The sequence below is a fragment of the Kogia breviceps genome, chromosome X (assembly GCF_026419965.1).
Source record: "Kogia breviceps isolate mKogBre1 chromosome X, mKogBre1 haplotype 1, whole genome shotgun sequence".
Classification (NCBI taxonomy): Eukaryota; Metazoa; Chordata; class Mammalia; order Artiodactyla; family Physeteridae; genus Kogia; species Kogia breviceps.
In genome coordinates, this window is record NC_081330.1 from 59,665,533 (window position 1) to 59,685,715 (window position 20,183).

The following is a 20,183-nucleotide window of genomic DNA, read 5'->3' on the forward strand; positions in this document are numbered from 1 at the left end:
CTATGGTGTGGGGAAAAGGTAATAAGTGGAAGTCAGAACAGAAGAAGGAAGTGAATTATTTCAGGGCTGGAGCATGGAGAAAACAGAACGGGTTAGAGCAAATATCCTCACATTTGTTGGTTAAAACAGTGGACACTCTTAGGGTGAGTGTCAAGCATACGCTCTGAGATTCCTCCCAGCTTTTTGCTTCAGCCTCTTAAGCTCTTGGGAGGAGGAAATAAAGTGGTGTAGTGGCCCCTGCCTCGCCCCTCCCCCACCACATGGGGGAGCACTTACACACGTAAATAAGGGCACTGTGACTTCATCACTCTGACGCAGTGATGGTGCAAGGTAGTGAAGCAGTAATACTCTCCCAGGGTCATTTTCTTCTTCCCCTCACTACCAGACTGTTGGCAGGGAAAGGCCAGATGACAACCTGAAACCCAGCCAAGCCTACAGCTGTGATAGCTGGTGCAGTCAACTCCAGCAAATCAGAGGCATCAATAATCTTCTTTAGGTAGCACTCCTTTATTTTTCCCATTCTCATTGTGATAAAAGGGTATCTCGAAGAACGAATCAAGTTGAGAAAAAATAGAAACATCCTACAGCCTCCCACCACAGCATTGTAGTTAAGGGCTCCTGTTACATGAAGGCACTTAGTCATTGGCCAACCAGTCGTCTGCCAACCCATCATCCACCAACTAGTTCTAAGCCAAATAGCCCTAGCCAACCAGGCACGAATCAACTGGGTATGAATCAATCAAGCTTATCAGACATGAACCAGTCAGGCATGATCTTACTTGGTATGAACCAACTGGACATGAACCAACCAAGTACAAGCCAATCTGACACTCACCAACTGGGTTAACCAGGCACGAGGCAACTAGACCTGTGCCAAATAAGCATGAGGCAACCTGGCACATGCATGCAGGCCTGAGTCAACTAGGCATGAGGCAAACAGTCGTGAGCCAATCAAGCACAACCCAATCAGGCACAAGTCAGCCAGGCCTGAGTCAATCAGGCATGAGTTAACTGCAACCAGACTAGACTAGAGCCAATCCAGCATGAGTGAACCAGGTATGAGGCAATCATGCCCAAGCCAATCCAGCATGAATCAACAAGGCATGTGGCAACCAGGCCTGAGCCAATCAATCATGAGTCAGCCAGGCATGAGGCAACCTGGCCCGAGCCAATCCAGCACAAGTCAACCAGGCGCGAGCCCATCAGGCACAAGCCAAACAGGCATGAGCCAAACAGTCAGGAGACAATCAAGCATGAGGCAACCAAGTGTGAATTCTTTCCAAGTAAGACCTGTGGAGGCTCAAGACTGCCTATGTTATCCTCTAAGAGTTTTATAGTGTCTGGCCTTTAATCCATTTTGAGTTTATTTTTGTGTATGGTGTTAGGGAGTGTTCTAATTTCATTCTTTTACATGTAGCTGTTCAATTTTCTCAGCAACACTTATTGAAGAGGCTGTATTTTCTCCATTGTATATTTTTGCCTTTGTCATAGATTAGGTGACCATAGGTATGTGGGTTTATCTCTGGGCTTTCTGTCCTGTTCCACTTATCTATATTTCTGTTTTAGTGCTGGTACTATACTGTCTTGATTCCTGTAGCTTTGTAGTATAGTCTGAAGTCAGGGAGCCTGATTCCTCCAGCTCCGTTTTTCTTTCTCAAGATTGCTTTGGCTATTCGGGGTCTTTTTTGTTTCCATACAAATTGTAAAATGTTTTATGCTAGTTCTGTGAAAAATGCCATTGGTAATTTGATAGGGATTGCATTGAATCTGTAGATTGCTTTGGGGAGTACAATCATTTTCACAAAATTGATTCTTTCAATCCAAGAACATGGTATATCTCTCTATCTGTTTGTGTCATCTTTGATTTCTTTCATCAGTATCATAATTTTCTGAGTACAGGTCTTTTGCCTCCTTAGGTAGCTCTAGGTATTTTATTCTTTTTGTTGCAATGGTAAATGGGAATGTTTCCTTAATTTTTCTTTCCAGTCTTTCATTGTTAGTGTATAGGAATCCAAGAGATTTCTGTATATTAATTTTGCATCCTGTGACTTTACTGAATTCATTGATTAGCTCTAAATTTTCTGGTAGCATCTTTAGAATTTTCTATGTATAGTAGCATGTCATCTGCAAACAGTGACAGTTTTAGTTCTTCTTTTCCAATTTGGATTCATTTTATTTCTTTTTTTCTCTGCTTGCCGTGGCTAGGACTTTCTAAACTGTGTTGAATAATAGTGGTGAGAGTGGACATCCTTGTCTTGCTCCTGATCTTAGAGGAAATGCTTTCAGTTTTTCACCATTGAGAATGATGTTTGCTGTGGGTTGGCTGTATAAGGGCTTTATTATGTTGAGGTAGGTTCCATCTATGCTCACTTTCTGGAGAGGTTTTTTTTTTATCATAAATGGGTGCTGAATTTTGTCAAAAGCTTTTTCTGCATCTATTGACATGATCATATGGTTTTTATTCTTCAGTTTTTTAATATGGTATATCACATTGATCGATTTGCATATATTGAAGAATCCTTGCATTCCTGGGATAAATCCCACTTGTTCAAGGTGTATGATCCCATTAATGTGTTGTTGGATTCTGTTTGCTAGTATTTTGTTGAGGATTTTTGTGTCTATGTTCATCAGTGATATTGACCTCTAATTTTCTTTCTTTGTGACATCTTTGTCTGGTTTTGGTATCAGGGTGAAGGTGGCCTCATAGAATGAATTTGGGAGTGTTCCTCCCTCTGTTAAATTTTGGAAGAGTTTGAGAAGGATAAGTGTTAGCTCTTCTCTAAATGTTTGATAGAATTTGCCTGTGAAGCCATCTGGTCCTGTACTTTTGTTTGCTGGAAGATATTTAATCACAATTTCAATTTCAGTACTTGTGATTAGTCTGTTCATCATATTTTCTGTTCCTTCCTGGTTCAGTCTTGGAAGGTTGTACTTTTCTAAGAATTTGTCCATTTCTTTCAGGTTGTCCATTTTATTGGCATATAGTTTCTTGTAGTAGTCTCTTATGATCTTTTGTATTTCTGTGGTGTCCATTGTAAATTCTTCTTTTTCATTTCTAATTTTATTGATTTGAGTCCTCTCCCTTTTTTTCTTGATGAGTCGTTAAAGGTTTATCAATTTTGTTTATCTTCTCAAAGAACCAGCTTTTAGTTTTATTGATCTTTTCTATTGTTTTCTTCATTTCTATTTCATTTATTTCTACTGTGATCTTTATGATTTCTGTCCTACTAACTTTGGGTATTTTTGTTGTTGTTGTTGTTGTTCTTTCTCTAGTTGTTTAGGTGTAATATTCAGTTGTTTATTTGAGATTTTTCTTGTTTCTTGAGGTAGGATTGTATTGCAACAAACTTCCCTCTTAGAACTGCTTTTGTTGCATCCCATAGGTTTTGGGCCATCGTGTGTTTTTGTCATTTTTTTTTCTGGGTATGTTTTGATTTCCTCTTTGATTTCTTCAGTGATCTCGTGGTTATTTAGTAGCATATTGTTTAGCCTCCATATATTTGTATTTTTTAGAGTTTTTGTTTTTCCAGTAATTGATTTCTAATCTCATAACATTGTGGTCAGAAAAGATGCTTGAAATGATTTCAATTTTATTAAATTAAGAGGTTTGACTGCTGACCCAAGATGTGATCTATCCTGGAGAATGTTCCATGAGCACTTGAGAAGAAAGTGTATTCTGCCACTTTTGGGTGGAATGTCTTATAAATATCAATTAAGTCTATTTGGTCTATTGTGTCATTTAAAGCTTGTGTTTCCTTTTTAATTTTCTGTCCGGATGATCTGTTAATCAGTGTAAGTGGGGTGTTAATGTCTCCCACTATCATTGTGTTACTGTCAATTTCTCATTTTATGGTTATTAACATTTGTTTTATGTATTGAGGTGCTCCTATGTTGGTTACATAAATATTTACAATTATCTTCCTCTTGGGTTGATCCCTTGATCATTATGTAGTGTCCTTCCTTGTCTCTTATAATAGTCTTTAAAGTCTTTTTTTGTCTGATATGAGTATTGCTACTCCAGCTTTCTTTTGATTCCCATTTGCTTGGAATATCTTTTTCCATCCCCTCACTTTCAGTCTGTGTGTGTCCCTAGGTCTGAAGTGTGTCTGTTGGAGAGAGCATATATATGGGTACTGTTTTTGGATCCATTCAGCTATTGTGTGCCTTTTGGTTGGAGCATTTAATCCATTTACATTTAAGGTAATGATCGATATGTATGTTCCTATTATCATTTTCTTAATTGTCATGGGTTTTTTCTTGTAGGTCTTTTCCTTCTCTTGTGTTTCCTCCCTAGAAAAATTCCTTTAACATTGGTTGTAAAGCTGGATTGGTGGTGCTCAATTGTCTTAGCTTTTGCTTGTCTGTAAAGCTTTTGATTTCTCCTTCAAATCTGAATGAGTGTGTTGCTGGGTACAGTATTCTTGGTTTTTAGGTTTTTCACTTTCATCAATTGGAATATATCATGTCGCTCCTTTCTGGCCTGCAGAGTTTCTGCTGAGAAATCACCTGATGACCATATTAGAGTTCTTTTGTACATTCTTTGTTGGTATCCCCTTGTTGCTTTCAATATTTTTTCTTTATCTTTAATTTTTGTCAATTTGATTACTATGTGTCTCAGTGTGTTCCTCCTTAGGTTTATCCTGCCTGGGACTCTTTGCCCTTCCTAGACTTGGGTGACTGTTTCCTTTCCCATGTTAGGGAAGTTTTCAGCTATTATCTCTTCAAGTACTTTCTCGGGTTCTTTTTCTTCTCCCTCTGGTACCCCTATAATGCGAATGTTGGTTGTTTTAATGTTGTCCCAGAGGTCTCGTAGACTGTCCTCATTGCCTTTCATTCTTTTTTCTGTATTCTGCTCCTCAGCAGTTATTTCCACCATTCTATCTTCCAGCTTACTTTTTGGTTCTTCTGCCTCAGTTATTCTGCTGTTGATTCCTTCTAGTGTATTTTTCATTTCAGTTATTGTGTTGTTCATCACTCATTTTTTGTTCTTTAGTTCTTCTATGTCCTTGTTAAACATTTCTTGTGTCTTCTCGATCCATGCCTCCATTCTATTTCTGAGATCTCGGAACATCTTTACTGTCATTACTCTGAATTCATTTTCAGGTAGATTGCCCATTTCCTCTTTGTTTATTTGGTCTTGTGGGATTTACCTTGCTCGTTTGTCTGCAACATATTTGTCTGTTGTTTCATTTTGTCTAACCTATTGTGTTTATGGTCTCCTGCAGGCTACAGGGTCATAGTTCCTCTTGCTTCTGTTGTCTGCTCCCTGGTGAGTGAGGTTGCTCCAGGGGCTTGTGTAGGTTTCCTGGTGTGAGGGACTGGTACCTGCACTCTGGTGGGTGGAGCTGAGTCTTTTCCCTCTGAAGGGCAGGACCATGTCAGGTGGTGTGTTTTGGAGTGTCTATGAGCTTAGTACGACTTTAGGCAGCCTGTCTGCTGATGGCTGGGGCTGTGTTCCTGTCTTGGTGATTGTTTGGCATGAGGTGTCTTGTGCTGGAGCCTGAAGGCAGTTGTGTGGGGTTGGGTCTTGAGGTTGATATGGACTCCTCCAGGAGCATGCATGCTGAATAATATTCCCTGGGGCCAGGAGTTCTCTGGCAGTCCAGTATCCTGGACTTTGTGCTCTACTCCAGAGACTCAGACCCAACCACTGACCAAGGAACCAAGAGCCTGTAAGCTGCACAGTGTGGCCAGAGAAAAAGGAAAGAAAAGAAAAGAAAACTGACAGACAAACAAAATCCAAGACAAATAGCAAAAACAACAGCAAACAAACAGCAGCAATAACAACACTACACACACACACAGAAAAAATAAAATTAAATTAAAAAAACAAGAGAACAAAAATACAAAAGAATTAAAAAATGAGAATAGTCAATAAGGACTAAATGAACAAGAACAAAAATGAAAAAGAAAACAAAAACAGAATGCAAACTAAAAAAAGGCAAACACAAAACAAATACATAAAAATGATCAAAAATATAAAAAACAAAGAACAAAACCAAAAATAAATACAGAACAACAAAAAAGTAAATTAAAAATAGAAAAATCAAAAAATATATTAAATTTTTTATAGAATAATAAAAAATAATAAAAACAACCACAACTGAACAAAATGAAACAAAAAAAGAATAATAGTAATAATAATATTTTCCTAGGCTCTCTGCTGTCAATGTTCTTACTCCTATAGTGAGCCAGAGCCAACCCCTGCCTCCCCAGGAGGCCCTCCAATACCTCTATTTAGGTCTCTGGACCCACTGTGGGCACTGTGGGGGCAGCTCAGACTCTGGGCTGGCCCAAATCCTGTGTGTACTTTCCCCCAAAGTCCATTGCTGCTAAAGCTAGAACAGACTAAGTTGTGAGAGCACTGTTTGTTCATTCACATACTCCACAGATTCAGGGTTTACCAAGATGATCTTGGGGATTATTCCTCAGCTTGTGCAGCTGAATGGAGAGATTTCCATTCCTCTTCCTTCATTGCACCAGCCCTGGTGCTCAGCTTTGGTTTTGGCCCCACCTCTGCCTGTGAACCACCCTCAGGTGCCTGTTTCTTTCCCCAGTGAGAGGGAGTGAAAGCAGCAGCTGATTGGGGCACACTTATTCACTTAGGCCGGGGAGGAGCATGGCAGCCACAACTGGGGTGTACGTGAATTGCCTGTGGCTGCATAGACAGTTGCAACAGACTAGGGTGTATTCGCTCTTGTGGGAGTCCCTCCCAGTGCCTGCTGAGGCAGGGGCTGGCTTGTGGAGGTAGTGGTGGCCCTGCCTACTTGCATGCCACTCAACAGTGGAGCCTCATTTCCTAGGTAGACCATGCTTCCTCTAGGGGCATTCCACCTGTGGACCCCCTCACTCCCATCCCCTTTGTTATATATGCACAGCCAACATTGGTCATGTCCCTGGATCTGCTTTCTTAACCCCATGCTTTAGCACTCAGCCCCCATCAGCTTTGGTGGATTCCCATTTCAGGCAGGGGTGCCCAGGGCTTATTCCCAAGGAGACTTTGGAATGGGTGGTGCTCAGGTCCCCAGAGTCTACGCAGGTGGAGAAGACCTTGGCTTGAGGGGTGGGCAAGGCTGCTCAAATGGGTGACCCTCCTAGTGGCTGTGGAGGCTGGAGAAGCCAGCAGGTGGGGAAAAGGGTTGTAATTGTGGCTCTGCCCCTTGCACATCACTCATCAATGATGCCTTGCTTCTATGGTGTCCCGGGCTTTTTCTGCACTTTCCTGGCTGTGGAGCTCCTTACTCCTGTCCCTTCAGGCTGTCTTTTCACAGCCAACAGCTGTCCATTCCATGGGTCCGTGCTCCGAACCTCACTTTCCAACACCCAGCCCCACTTCACAACAGGTGACTTATGACTCAGGTTGGAATGTGCAGAGCTGCTGTGTACGCCATGCGTGCAGTTCTTACTTTGTTCTGCCTTCCACAGACCATCCACTAGATTCTCCTTTGATCCCCTGAATGTCCTTTTCTGTCCCAGCTGCTTTCCCCACCATGAGGGAGTTTATCTGAGCTTGGAGACCTCCCCTCACTTTCAGCTTCCCAACAGGTTTGCCGGCCCCTGTTTTGATTCCTCTTTCCTTTTTTTCTTCTTTCTTTCATCCTACACAGTTTTGAGGGGATTTTCTTGTCCTTTTAGGTGTCCAAAGTCTTCTGCTAATGTTCAGCAGGTGCTCTATGAGAACTGTTCCATTTGTAGATGTATTCTTGATGTACTTGTGAGGAACAATGAATTTCATGTCCTCCTATTCTGTCATCTTGACTTCTCCTCAATTTTAACTTTAAAAGAGGATCTTTGATAAAAGGAAGGCTTAACTCAGATGAATGACCTGTCAGTGATAGAAGTTTAGGTATTAATGGCTAAGATTTTAGGGTAGTGACTCTTGCTTTGAAGACCACACCTACATGTAGAAGCTAATGATTGACTGCCCAGAAAATAATATTTGTCCACAACAAATTTTCCGTATAATTTCAGACTGTTCTTTGACTCCTAAAGCCCACCCACAGATAGCCTCCCAGAAGTCCAAGGAGCAGGTTTAAAAGTTTCTGATCTAAAATTCATTTTAGGGCTTCCCTGGTGGTGCAGTGGTTGAGAGTCCACCTGCCGATGCAGGAGACATGGGTTCATGCCCCAGTCCAGGAGGATCCCACATGCCGTGGAGTGGCTGGGCCCATGAGCCATGGCTGCTGAGCCTGCGTGTCCAGAGCCTGTGCTCCGCAATGGGAGAAACCACAACAGTGAGAGGCCCGCATACCACACACACACAAAAATTATTTTAACGATTTTCCTGGAAATCATCTCAGTGCAGTAAAGATGACAAGTTATTAGCCATACTTCAGCTACTGTGCTGAAGTTCTGTGGTACTCAAAACAATCATGTATGTAATGCACAACCTAAACAATTCCATATAAAAGCCCATATAAAAGCAGTAGCCTAGATTTTTTAAAGGAGTAAATATGTGGCTGGAACAAGGCACAGTTTATAGGTAAGGAAAACTTATAAAAGAGTTTTGTAATGGAACTGTTTTCATATATATATGTATATAATTTAAATTAGGCCAAGTTTCTGTTCCCTTTGATCAGAGCATGTATTTTAATGGACAAAATAAAATACCAGAAGTTTCTAGTGAAATCTATCTGTTGAAATGATGCTAGGCCTGGTTACAGATCTGTAAGAACTGGGTTATCTATCTTCCCATGTCTTCCATTCTATTCTATCCCCAAAAGTTCCCACATCATTTATCTAATTGTCATTAATCCACATGACTAGGTCATCAATCAAAATACTAGGCCCAACATGTTAATTATTCTAGAAGCACATTTTTCCACGTATAAAATAATTTTAAATGTTTTTTTTTCTTAGCTTAGTATCTGACACCCAGTTTGCAATTAATAAATTTATTATTGAATGACAGTGAATCTTTCTATCCAGAAAAGTTACCTTCCTTATTTTTACAAACAGTGCCCATTGTTATCACCAAGGGAAAAATACATCACTAGATTCTCTGACTTCAGTGAATCTGTATCTGTGAAGTTCCTAACCACATTTACTTTTGAATTTGCCTCATGTACCTGAATATACACTAGATGTTTCTTGGAAATAATTTTAATGGATATTCACTGTAGAAAAATAATAGAAAAGCTAAATTACTCTGCATCACAGACATGAATATAATGATTAATTAGCTTTGGGATGTTATTCTCTGATACATACATGTCCATTCACTCTAACTCCTGTTCATTGATAAGTTTTCAAAGCATTCTCTCTTTGCTTTGCAAGGGATTTATGAGAGTTTGCCCTCTACAAACTGTTTCCATCTACATATATATGTGTTATATATATATATATACATACATATATATATTACACACACACACACACACACACACACACACACACACACACACACACACACACATATATAAAACCCATATATATAAATACTCATTCCTTAACTGAGTATTTTGCAGGTTTTACTTACTGTCCTGTCACTAAAATTCTTCCAAACATCCTTTGTATGAATCTGTTTTATCTTATTCTTTTTTTTTTTTTTTTGTGATATGCGGGCCTCTCACTGTTGTGGCCTCTCCCGTTGCGAAGCACAGGCTCCGGACACGCAGGCTCAGCGGCCATGGCTCACAGGCCCAGCTGCTCCGCGGCATGTGGGATCTTCCCGGACCGGGGCACGAACCCGTGTCCCCTGCATCGGCAGGTGGATTCTCAACCACTGCGCCACCAGGGAAGCCCTATCCTATTCTTAATCACCACACCACAGCATTATTTGGGGATCTAGTCACTTTACGGCTAGGCAGCTATAACTTCTTGCTTACCAGACTTTCCATTTAAAGCCTTTTATTATGGTGGTTCTCAAACTGTGGTTTTTGGACCATTGATGATCCATAAGAAGGACTGTGTACTATTTATATCTAAGTTTTGTTCTTTATGCAAACATTGAGTTCATACTAGGGGAAGGCCATGGGCTAGGAACTATAACTATAAAGGATATCAGATTATTAAATTATAGTCCCTGCCCTCAAAGGGCTTATAGTGTGTTAGAGAATGTGCTCAAAACAGCAGCCAAGATGCTCAAATTCCATTGGGCTCTGGTTGTACTGAGAATAAAATCCAAATTTCTTGGCAATGCTGTACATAATCTGGCCCTTGCTGTCTTCCTTATATATTTTATACATTTTTTTCCATTATAAATTTAATGCAATTCCGGTCAAAATCCCCAAATTTTCATGTGGAAGAATAAACATGTGACTGTTTCTAGAAAAATTCCAAAAAGAAGAGTGATGAGGGGAGATGATTCCTATCAGATATTATAAAACTGTAAGTTATTAAAATACTATGGTAATCTATTACCATAGATGCAGAGATAGATCATTGGAACAGAATGGAGCGTCCAAAAATTCTGTTAAGTATATATGAGAATGTAGTACATGATAAAATGGACACTTCAAGTCAGTTAGTAAAAGATGGGTTATTAAATAAACAGTGTTGGGATAACTGGGAGAAAAAGATAAAGGTGAAATTCCAACTTCTTACATACACACACACAAACAAAACCAAATTAATCAAGTTAATATACGGAATTTAAAACAGATTGGTGGTTGCTAGAGGGAGGAGGTAGGGGTGGGGGATATGGGTGAAGGTAGTTAAAAGGTAAAGGTTTCCATGTATAAGATAGATAAGCTCTGAGGATGTCATGTACAGTATGGTGACTATAGTTAACAAAACCATAGTGTATATTTGAAAGTTATTAAGAGAGTAGATCTTAAAAGTTCTCATCACAAGAAATAAATTGTAACTATGTGAGATCATTGATGTTAACTAACCTTATCGTGGTAATCATTTCACAGTATATGCATACATCAAATCATTACATTGCCCACCTTGGACTAATATAATGTTATATGTCAGTTATATCTTAATAAAACTGGAAAAAATTTAAAAAAATTAAGAAGGGAACAAAAGTGACTATTTTTATAATCCCAAAGTGGGGATTGCCCTTCCAAGCTTGAGATCCAAACTATGAAGAATTGATTTGAATGTGTAGAATTATTTTAAAAAGCCAAATAAACAGTCTAAAGTTAAATTGGGAAGAACGCCTCACAAGCAAACACAACAGACTTCTCCGTAAAGTCTATGAGCTTTATAATACATAGACTTTGTGATATCTACCTTGAATGCTCAGAAAAACTTTTGGCTTTACTTCCTGATTTCTGGTTGTATTCAAGGCTAGTTACCTAGACAGTTGACCTTCACAGGAATGACGTATCAACATAGTTAATCTTCTCTCTATATATTCTCTTGTTGCATATGCTCTTTTGGATTTTAAGTTTCTAGATGACTGGAGTTAAGTCTGACTCACTTTTAATACTACCCAGGACATCATATGTTAAAAAATGCTCAATAAAAGCTTCATGCTTATCATCTTTAGAATTTGTTACTAGGAATTTTCTGGCAGGCCACTGGTTAGGACTTGGTACTTTCACTGCCGTGGCCCATATTCAATCCCTGGTCAGGAACTAAGATCTCACAAGGCACTCAGTACAGCCAAAAAATATATATATTAAAAAGTGATTAAAAAAATTGTTACTAAACCATAAACTGAAAGTTTTCTCTACTTTGACAGGAATTGGCTGCCTGTGAAAACATGCTAGATGCAATGAAGTTAACAGCAAAGGGTAAGATGTTTTATGGTATTTTCAGAGCTGGAAAAAGAAGCATGACATAATGTATGCACAAAGCACTACTTGTACCTAGATATGTGGATACTGCTGTCCTTGGTACACAAAGAAGTTGTCAATAATAGTATTTAGATATACAGGGCAAAAGTTTGTATAAAAAGCTATTGTTTAATAGCTTTGTCAGTGCACCACTATTTTATATTTTCCTCATTTTTAAAGTATGAAATTGATAGTTAAGAGCTTTTACATCTTTACAGTGGAAATAAATTTCAACTAATTTTGGAAATGTAAAATGAGAAGTATAGTTGGTCAAAGACAATATAATTTAATGCCCAATGTTAGTAGTAGCTTGATAGGATGAAATGGATAAAAGCAAAATGACTTTAAACTATTTTTAAGATATTTACTACATTTTAAGAGCCAGCAATATTAATAGCCAATGCTAGTGTTTTATGATGAATTGCAACATTTTAAGCAGGAAATGTGAACACTGAGAGAAGAGATAATTAAAAGTGTACAGACCATCCCTGACTTACTTATGGTACAACTTTGAACAATTTTTCAACTTTATAAAGCAATACACATTCAGTAGAAACTGTACCTCAAATTTGAATTTTGTCCTTTTCCTGGGCTATCTATATGCAATAGGATACTCTCTTATGATGCTGGGCAGCAGCAGTGAGCCACAGCTCCTAGTCAGCCATGTGATCATGAGGGTAAATAACTGATACACTTACAACCATTCTGTACCCATACAATCATTCTATTTTCACTTAATATTCAATAAATTACATGAGATATTTGACACTTTATTATAAAACAGGCTTTGTGTTAGATGATTTTGCCCAACTCTAGGCTAATGCAAGTGCTCTGAGCAGGTTTAAGGTAGGCCAGGCTAAGCTATGATGTTTGATAGGTTAGGTGTATTAAATGCATTTTTGACTTTTATGACACTTTCACTTTATGATGGGTTTATCAGGATGTAACCCTATTGTAGGTCAAGGAAAGTCTGTATAAAATTATACATTTGGAATTCTAAATGAATTTGAGGATCAGCTTTACCACTCCTGTAAAAAATGATGTTAGAATTTTGATAGGGACAACATTGAATCTTTAGATCACTTTGGGTACTATTGACATTTAACAATGTTAAGTCTTATCTATGAACATGGGATAACTTTTAATTTATTTAGGTCTTTAACTTCTTTCAGAAATGTTTTATGGATTTTAGTATGCAAGTATTTCACTCCTTGCATAGATTCATTCCTAGGTACTTAATTATTTTAGAGGCAATTGTAAATGGAATTGCTTTTTAAATTTACTTTTTGGTTTGTTCTTTGCTGGTGTATAGAAATAAAACTGATTTTTTTGTTGATCTTGTAGCCTGCAACTTTAATGATTTAATTTATTAGTGTTAGTAGCTTTCTTTTGGATTCTTTGGGATTGTCAATCAGTAGGATCATGTCATCTGCAAATAGAGATAACTTTACCTCTTCCTTTCTAATTTGGAAGGCTTTTATTTCTTTTTCTTGTCTAATAGCTCTAGTTATAACTTCCAGTACAAAGTTGAATAGCAGTGGTGAGAGTGGGCATCCTTGTCTTGTTCCTAATCTTAGGGGGAATGCTTTCAGTCACTCACCATTAAAGTTAACTTAAAAAAAAATAGGTACGCATTATCATGTTGAGGAATTTCCCTCTATTCCTAGTTTTCTAAGGGCTTTCATCATAAAAGGGTGCTGGATTTTGTCAATTGCCTTTTCTGCACCAATTGAGATTGTCATGTGTTTTTATCCCCTTTGATTGATTTCCTTATGTTGAACCGTCCTTTCATTCGTAGAATGAATCACACGGTCATAGTGAATGATCCTTTTAATATGCTGTTGAGTTTAATTTTGTTGAGTATTTTTGCATCTGTATTAATAAGAGATATTTATTTGCCATTTTTCTGCTAGCTTTGAGCTTAGCTTACTCCTTTTTCTAGTTTTTAATGTGTAAGGTTAGGTCACGGCTTGAGATCTTTCTTCCTCCCTCCCTCCCTTCCTTCCCTTTTTACTTTCCTTCCTTCCTTCCTTCCTTTTTCTTTCTTTCTTTCCTTTCTTTCTTCCTTTCCTTTCCTTTCCTTCCTTCCTTTCCTCCCTTCCTCCCTTCTTCCTTCCTTCTTTCCTTTCTTTCTTTCTTTCCCTCCCTCCCTCCCTCCCTCCCCCCTTCCCTTCCTTTTATAATGTTGGAATTTACAACTATAAGTTCCCTTCTGAGCACTTCTTTCACATCCCGTAAGTTTTATATATTGCTTTCATTCTCATTTATCTCTGTTTTCTAATTTCTCATGTTTTTTTACCATCTTTATTAGAGTATAACTATTTTACAATGGTGTGTTAGTTTGTGCTTTACAACAAAGTGAATCAGTTATACATATACATATGTTACCATATCTCTCCCCTCTTGCATCTCCCTCCCTCCCACCCTCCCTATCTCACCCCTCTAGGTGGTCACAAAGCACAGAGCTGATCTCCCTGTGCTATGCGGCTGCTTCCCTCTAGCTATCTATTTTACATTTGATAGTGTATATATGTCCATGCCACTCTGTTGTTATTTCTACTTTGAACCAAAGTTGAGTGTATTGTTTAATTTCCACATATTTGTGAATTTCCAAGTTTCCTTCTATCAGCTTCTAGTTTCAATCCATTGTGATTGGAGAAGGTACTTTGTATGGTTTCAATCTTTCAAAATGTATTAAGACTTGCTTTTTGGCCTAACATATGGTCTATCCTAGAGAAAGTTCAAGAAAAATGTGTATTATGTTGTTGGGTGGGATGCACTGTATATTTCTGTTAGGTCCAACTGATCTATAGTTTTGTTCAAATAATCTATTAACATATTTATCATTGGTCTGTTTGTTCAGTACATTATTGAAATCGATGTAATGAAGTTTCCTAGTATTATTTTAGAGCTGTCTATTTCTATCTTCAATTCTGTCAATATTTGCTGCATATATTTTGGAGCTCTGATGTTTGGTGCATAAATGTTTATAAATGTTATATCTTCTTGGTAAATTGAAACTTCTATCACTATATAATATCCTTCTCTCCAGTAAGAGTTTTTTATTTAAAGTCTATTTTGTCTCATATTAGTACAGCCATCCCAGCTTTCTTTTGATTACTATTTTCATGAAATGTCTTTTTGCATCATTTCACTATCAACCTTCTTGTGTTTTTTTTAATCTAAAGTAAGTCTCTTACAGACAGCATATAGTTGGATCATTTTTAAAAGTTCATTCTGCTAATCTCTTTTGATTAGAGCATTTAATCCATTTACATTTAAAGTAATTACTGATAAGGAGGGGCTTCTGACATTTACCTATTTGTTTTCTATATAGTTTTTTGTCCATCATTTCCAACATTGCTACCTTCTTTTGTACTTAGTTGATTTCTGTAGTAAAATGTTTTGATTCCCTTCTCATTTCCTTATGTGTATATTCTATAGACAATTTCTTTGTTGTTATCGTGGGGATTACATTTAACATCTTAAAGTTATATCAATAAAATTTCAATTTATACTAGCTTGATTTCAATAGCATACAAAAACTCTTCTGTACATGTCAATTCCCCTTTTATGCTATTGATGTCACAGATTACATCTTTATACATTGTGTGCCCAAGAACACACATTAATGACTAATTTTATGCACTTATCTTTTAATTCATGTAGAAAATAAAAAGAACTACAAATTTAAAATAACACTAGTTCTTTATAATTGCCCATGTATTTACCTTTAACTAGGCACCATTACCTTTATCTCTTCATATGGTTTTGAGTTACTACCTATTTTCCTTCCATTTCAATCTGAAGGACTCCTTTTAGCATTTTATGCAGGGCAGGCCTAGAGATAACAAACTTCCTCAGGTTCTTTGTTTGTGTGGGGGTGAGTCTTGGGGTATCCTAATTTCTCCTTCATTTTTGAAGGACAGTTTTGGTGGATATAGAATTCTTGGTTGACAAGTTTCCGCACTTCTCCCCTCCTTCTCTGCCCCCAGTACTTTGAGTATATCAATCCACTGCCTTCTGGCTTCCAAGGTTTCTGATGAGAAATCAGATGATAATCCTATTGAAGATCAATTGTATGTGACAAGTTACTTCTGCCTTGCTGCTTTCAAGATTTTCTCTTTGTCTTTCAACAGTTTGATTATGTGTCTTGGTGTTGACTTTTTGGGGTTTATACCACTTGGAGTTTGTTGAACTTGGATTTGTAGATTGATGTCTTGCATCAAATCCAGGAAGTTTCCGTTGTTATTCAAATACTCTTTTTTCCTTTCTCTCTCTTCTTCTGAGAGTCCCATAATTTGTATCTTGGTCCATTTGATGGTGTTCCACAGATACCTTAGGCTCTTTGCTTTTCTTCATCTTTTTTGTTCCTCAGACTTGATAATTTCAATTGTCCTATCTTCAAGTTAACTCATTCTTTCTTCTGCTTGCTTAGAAATTCTGATTTTGAACCCCTAGAGTACACTTCTCATTTATTATACTTTTCAGCTTCAGAGCTTTTTGATGGGGGTTCTTCTTTTTATAATTTCTATTTATTTATATTCCTATTGTGTTTATACATCTTTTTCTTGTCTTTGTGCATGTCACCCTTTAGCTCTTTCAGCACCCTTAAGACAGTTGTTTTAAAGTCTTTGTTTAGTAAGTCTGACATCTGGGGTTCCTCAGGTATGTTTTCTGTTAATTTACTTGGTTCCTTTGAATGGGCTATATTTTCCAGTTTCTTTGTATGCACTGTGATTTTTTGTTGTTGAAAACTGGACATTTTAATCTTATAATGTGTTAACTCTTGAAATCAAATTCTCTTGCTTCCCCAGGGTTGGCTGTTTTTTATTGTTATAGGGTGCCTGTGTCAGAGATCAATCTGAGTTAAGTGTTTAAAGGTATTTGAAGGTCTTTTCTAAGTCTGTGTCTTTCCCTGATCATGCATGGTGGCTTTGTAGATTCTCCTGTATACATGGTTGTTTTTGAATGTCTAACAAAACTGGTGTGGCTCCTTTAAATCTCCTGGAAGCTGCTTTAGTTGGTGGAGGTTAGAAAAATGGCTGCCAACCTCCAAGTCCTCACCTCAGCATTGAGAGTAGCAATCCACTCCAGCAATTCAGGAGTCTCAGCAGTCCCTAGAGTTGCCTGCTGTGAGATGAGGTAGGACATGATGGAGTGGGGGGGGGGGTGTGCTTGGAAGCCACCACTGGGATGATGGCTGAATTTTGTCAAAATTAACGGCAGTTTACCAGCCAAGCTGTCCTCTGGAAGTTGTAAGTATTCAAATAAACTCTAGTCTTCCAAAATATTCACTTCAGGCAGTTTATGCCAGTACAGTTGTTGTGTAGGTGAAGAAAGGAATTCTGGTGCTGCCAACTCCACCATCTTCCTTTTCTCTACTGTAAATTTTCTAACATATTTTATGTGAATTGATATTTCAGATGTACTCAGGGGTGGCTTTGGGGATGATCCCCTTTTCTACTGCTTGATTGCAGAAGTACACAATCATCAAAAACCATCAGGTAAAATAAACCTTCCTTTTTCAATTTAATCTAGAGTATATTTTCTCTATCCTGAAAACAAAGTACAGTTTGATAGCATATAATTACTATTAAGCAGAGGAGAAGAGCTTAAGTACATAAACTGAGTCTTGTTTTTAAGAGAAAATGTATGGTACGTACTTATGTTTGTAAATGCGTAGAAAAAATTTTTAGGAAGAATATACTCCACACTGTTAAAAGATGGGTTATCTCTTAAAGGTTGTATTAAAAAGGACATAAACCTTCTACATTATACATTACTTTATTGCTTGAAATTTTGTCCGGCAAGCTTTTATTACTTTAATAGTTATTTGGGAGGAAAGAACATTACAAGATTCAAAGCATTAACCTCTTTATACCCTCTCTTTCCTCTTCCAAGGCAAAGTGACTGTTGGATTTGCCATGTACTACTTTACATACGACCCCTGGATTGGCAAGTTACTTTACCTAGAGGACTTTTATGTCATACAAGCTTACCAAGGTCAAGTAACACTTATAGTATTACTTATACTTTAAAAATTAAAATGGTATATTTTAAGAAGAGTTAGTATAAATGTGTTTAAGCTAGTTTATGTAACTCATTTCTATTTCATGCACCTGATCACTATCTTAGTTACCCGTGCATATGGTGAAGACTCAATCACAGAGTAGAAAAAGATATATTAGTTCCCATCAAGGCTTGAATAAGCCAAGTTATCAAAGCTATACTTTCATGTTTAAAACGTGCTTTTACATTTTGTGTTGGCTTGTCTAAAATGAATAAGAAATATATTCTGTGATAAGATGACAGTGATAGGGACACATTTCCTCTTCACTAATCTTTAAAGTAAATCCAAAATCTTTTCCATTACTTTTGGAACCACATGCCAATTAGGAAAAAGAGATATGAAAAGCATTCATGAGTTGAATTTCAACACAAGCTATTATGAATATATAACAACCAGATACAGGGTTTAAAGTAAAGCAAATAACTTGTTAAATGGAGTTTTTCAACTTATGTTTTTTTCATTTTGCATTATCTATTTAAAAGGTCTATGTATTGGAGCTGAAATGCTGAAGAGGCTAAGTCAGGTATATATTTACAGTTAGTATTATTCTATATGCTACCCTTTTCTTCATCAAATGTTATTATTCAACATGGCATAAATTAGATAATTTATCTTAGCATCTGAACATAATCTCAAAATATGCTTAACTTTTTATTCTAATTACACTGGATCTTCAAGTCAGATATTCATTCAGGTCATAATTGAGTTATGTTTAATTAAGAGTTGTGTTCTATATAACCCACAACCACATTATATACCTTTGTGCTACAAAGCAGAAGTAAGCAAAAGGGAGATTAGAAGGCAATTTTACCCATATAACAGGTATACAGTATGAATATGAGAACAGTATAAAAAGATTCTTTTATATTTTGGAAATAAACATGAGAATTTTAGGTAAACTTTCTCTATAGAATAAAGAAAAAACTAGTGAAGTAGATTTATAGAAAACCAATGAGTAGACTTTGCAAATGTGTTTTGGACTTCTAAAGAAAGTATTTTAAAACTTGACGGGACTTTTTTTCTTTTTACAGATTTAGAGAAGTCCAAGAGATAACTATTGTATTATTTTTGGGGAGTATTTTACACACACACACAGTGCCTTGCATTCAGAACTTTAATTAAATAAATGTGCTAATGAAGATTATACTTTCAAGTAACAGTAATCTCCATTTGTTTTTAAATAGAAAGCCATCAGAAACCAGTGTAACTGCATGAACTTTTTGGTCATCATTTGGAACCAGGCTTCTACTGACTACTACACTCGTCAAGGGGCTTTAGACCTTTCCTCCGAGGAGGGCAGGCATCTGTTCAGGTTTAACAGAGAAGAACTCATGGACATGGCAGGGGAAGAGTGAAAGATGATGCATCACAAATTGTCCCAATACAGGCTCCAACATTTAAATGTCACCTGAGTCCAACAGCAGTTTGATTTTGAGTGTTGTACAACAAGTGAACAAACTCATTTCAGCAGATATTTTACTCTGAAACAGATTTTACAGATACAGTCAACTTTCCATTATCCAAACTAATACACTAATGGCTAGTAGCAGAGCTGATGATCCAAACTAGCAAATAATTCAAAAATAACTTACACTTGGCTTTAGGATATTTATTTTTTAGCCACCATATCTTATTATATTTCAAATGCTTATATTTTTACACTGTAACACACCTGAAATTGGGATAAGCATTATCATCAACAGGCAGCACTTTTTTTAAAAAACATCTTTATTGGAATATAATTGCTTTAAAATGGTGTGTTAGTTTCTGCTTTATAACAAAGTGAATCAGTTTTACATATACATATGTTCCCATATTTCTTTGCTCTTGCATCTCTCTCCCTCCCACACTCACTATCCCACCCCTCTAGGTGGTCACAAAGCACCGAGCTGATCTCCCTGTGCTATGCGGCTGCTTCCCACTAGCTACCTATTTTACATTTGGTAGTGTATATATTTCCATGCCACTCTCTCATGTTGTCACAGTTTACCCTTCCCCAAACCCATATCCTCAAGTATATTCTCTAGTAGGTCTGTGTCTTTATTCCCATCTTGCCCCTATGTTCTTCATGACGTTTTTTTCTTCGATTCCATATATATATATGTGTTAGCATACGGTATTTGTTTTTCTCTGACTTACTTCACTCTGTATGAGACTCCAGGTCCATCCACCTCACTACAAATAACTCAATTTCATTTCATTTTATGGCTGAGTAATATTCCATTGTATATATGTGCCACATCTTCTTTATCCATTCATCTGTTGATGGGCACTTAGGTTGCTTCCATGTCCTGGCTATTGTAAATAGAGCTGCAGTGAACACTGTGGTACATGACTCTTTTTGAATTATGGTTTTCTCAGGGTATATGCCCAGTAGTGGG

At 37.3% G+C, this 20,183-nt stretch overlaps 2 protein-coding genes across 2 annotated transcripts in view; one reads left to right on the forward strand and one right to left on the reverse strand.

Moving 5' to 3' along the window:
* The window catches only part of APOOL (apolipoprotein O like), a 178,889-nt gene that overhangs the window by 29,630 nt on the left and 129,076 nt on the right, over nucleotides 1-20,183 (reverse strand). The window lies entirely within an intron of this gene.
* SATL1 (spermidine/spermine N1-acetyl transferase like 1) lies at nucleotides 1,134-19,157 on the forward strand. Its single transcript, XM_059050179.2, has 6 exons — nucleotides 1,134-1,283; nucleotides 11,636-11,687; nucleotides 17,156-17,236; nucleotides 17,634-17,735; nucleotides 18,285-18,325; nucleotides 18,987-19,157. Exons 1-6 carry the CDS (start codon nucleotides 1,134-1,136, stop codon nucleotides 19,155-19,157), a joined length of 597 nt encoding a protein of 198 aa, XP_058906162.2.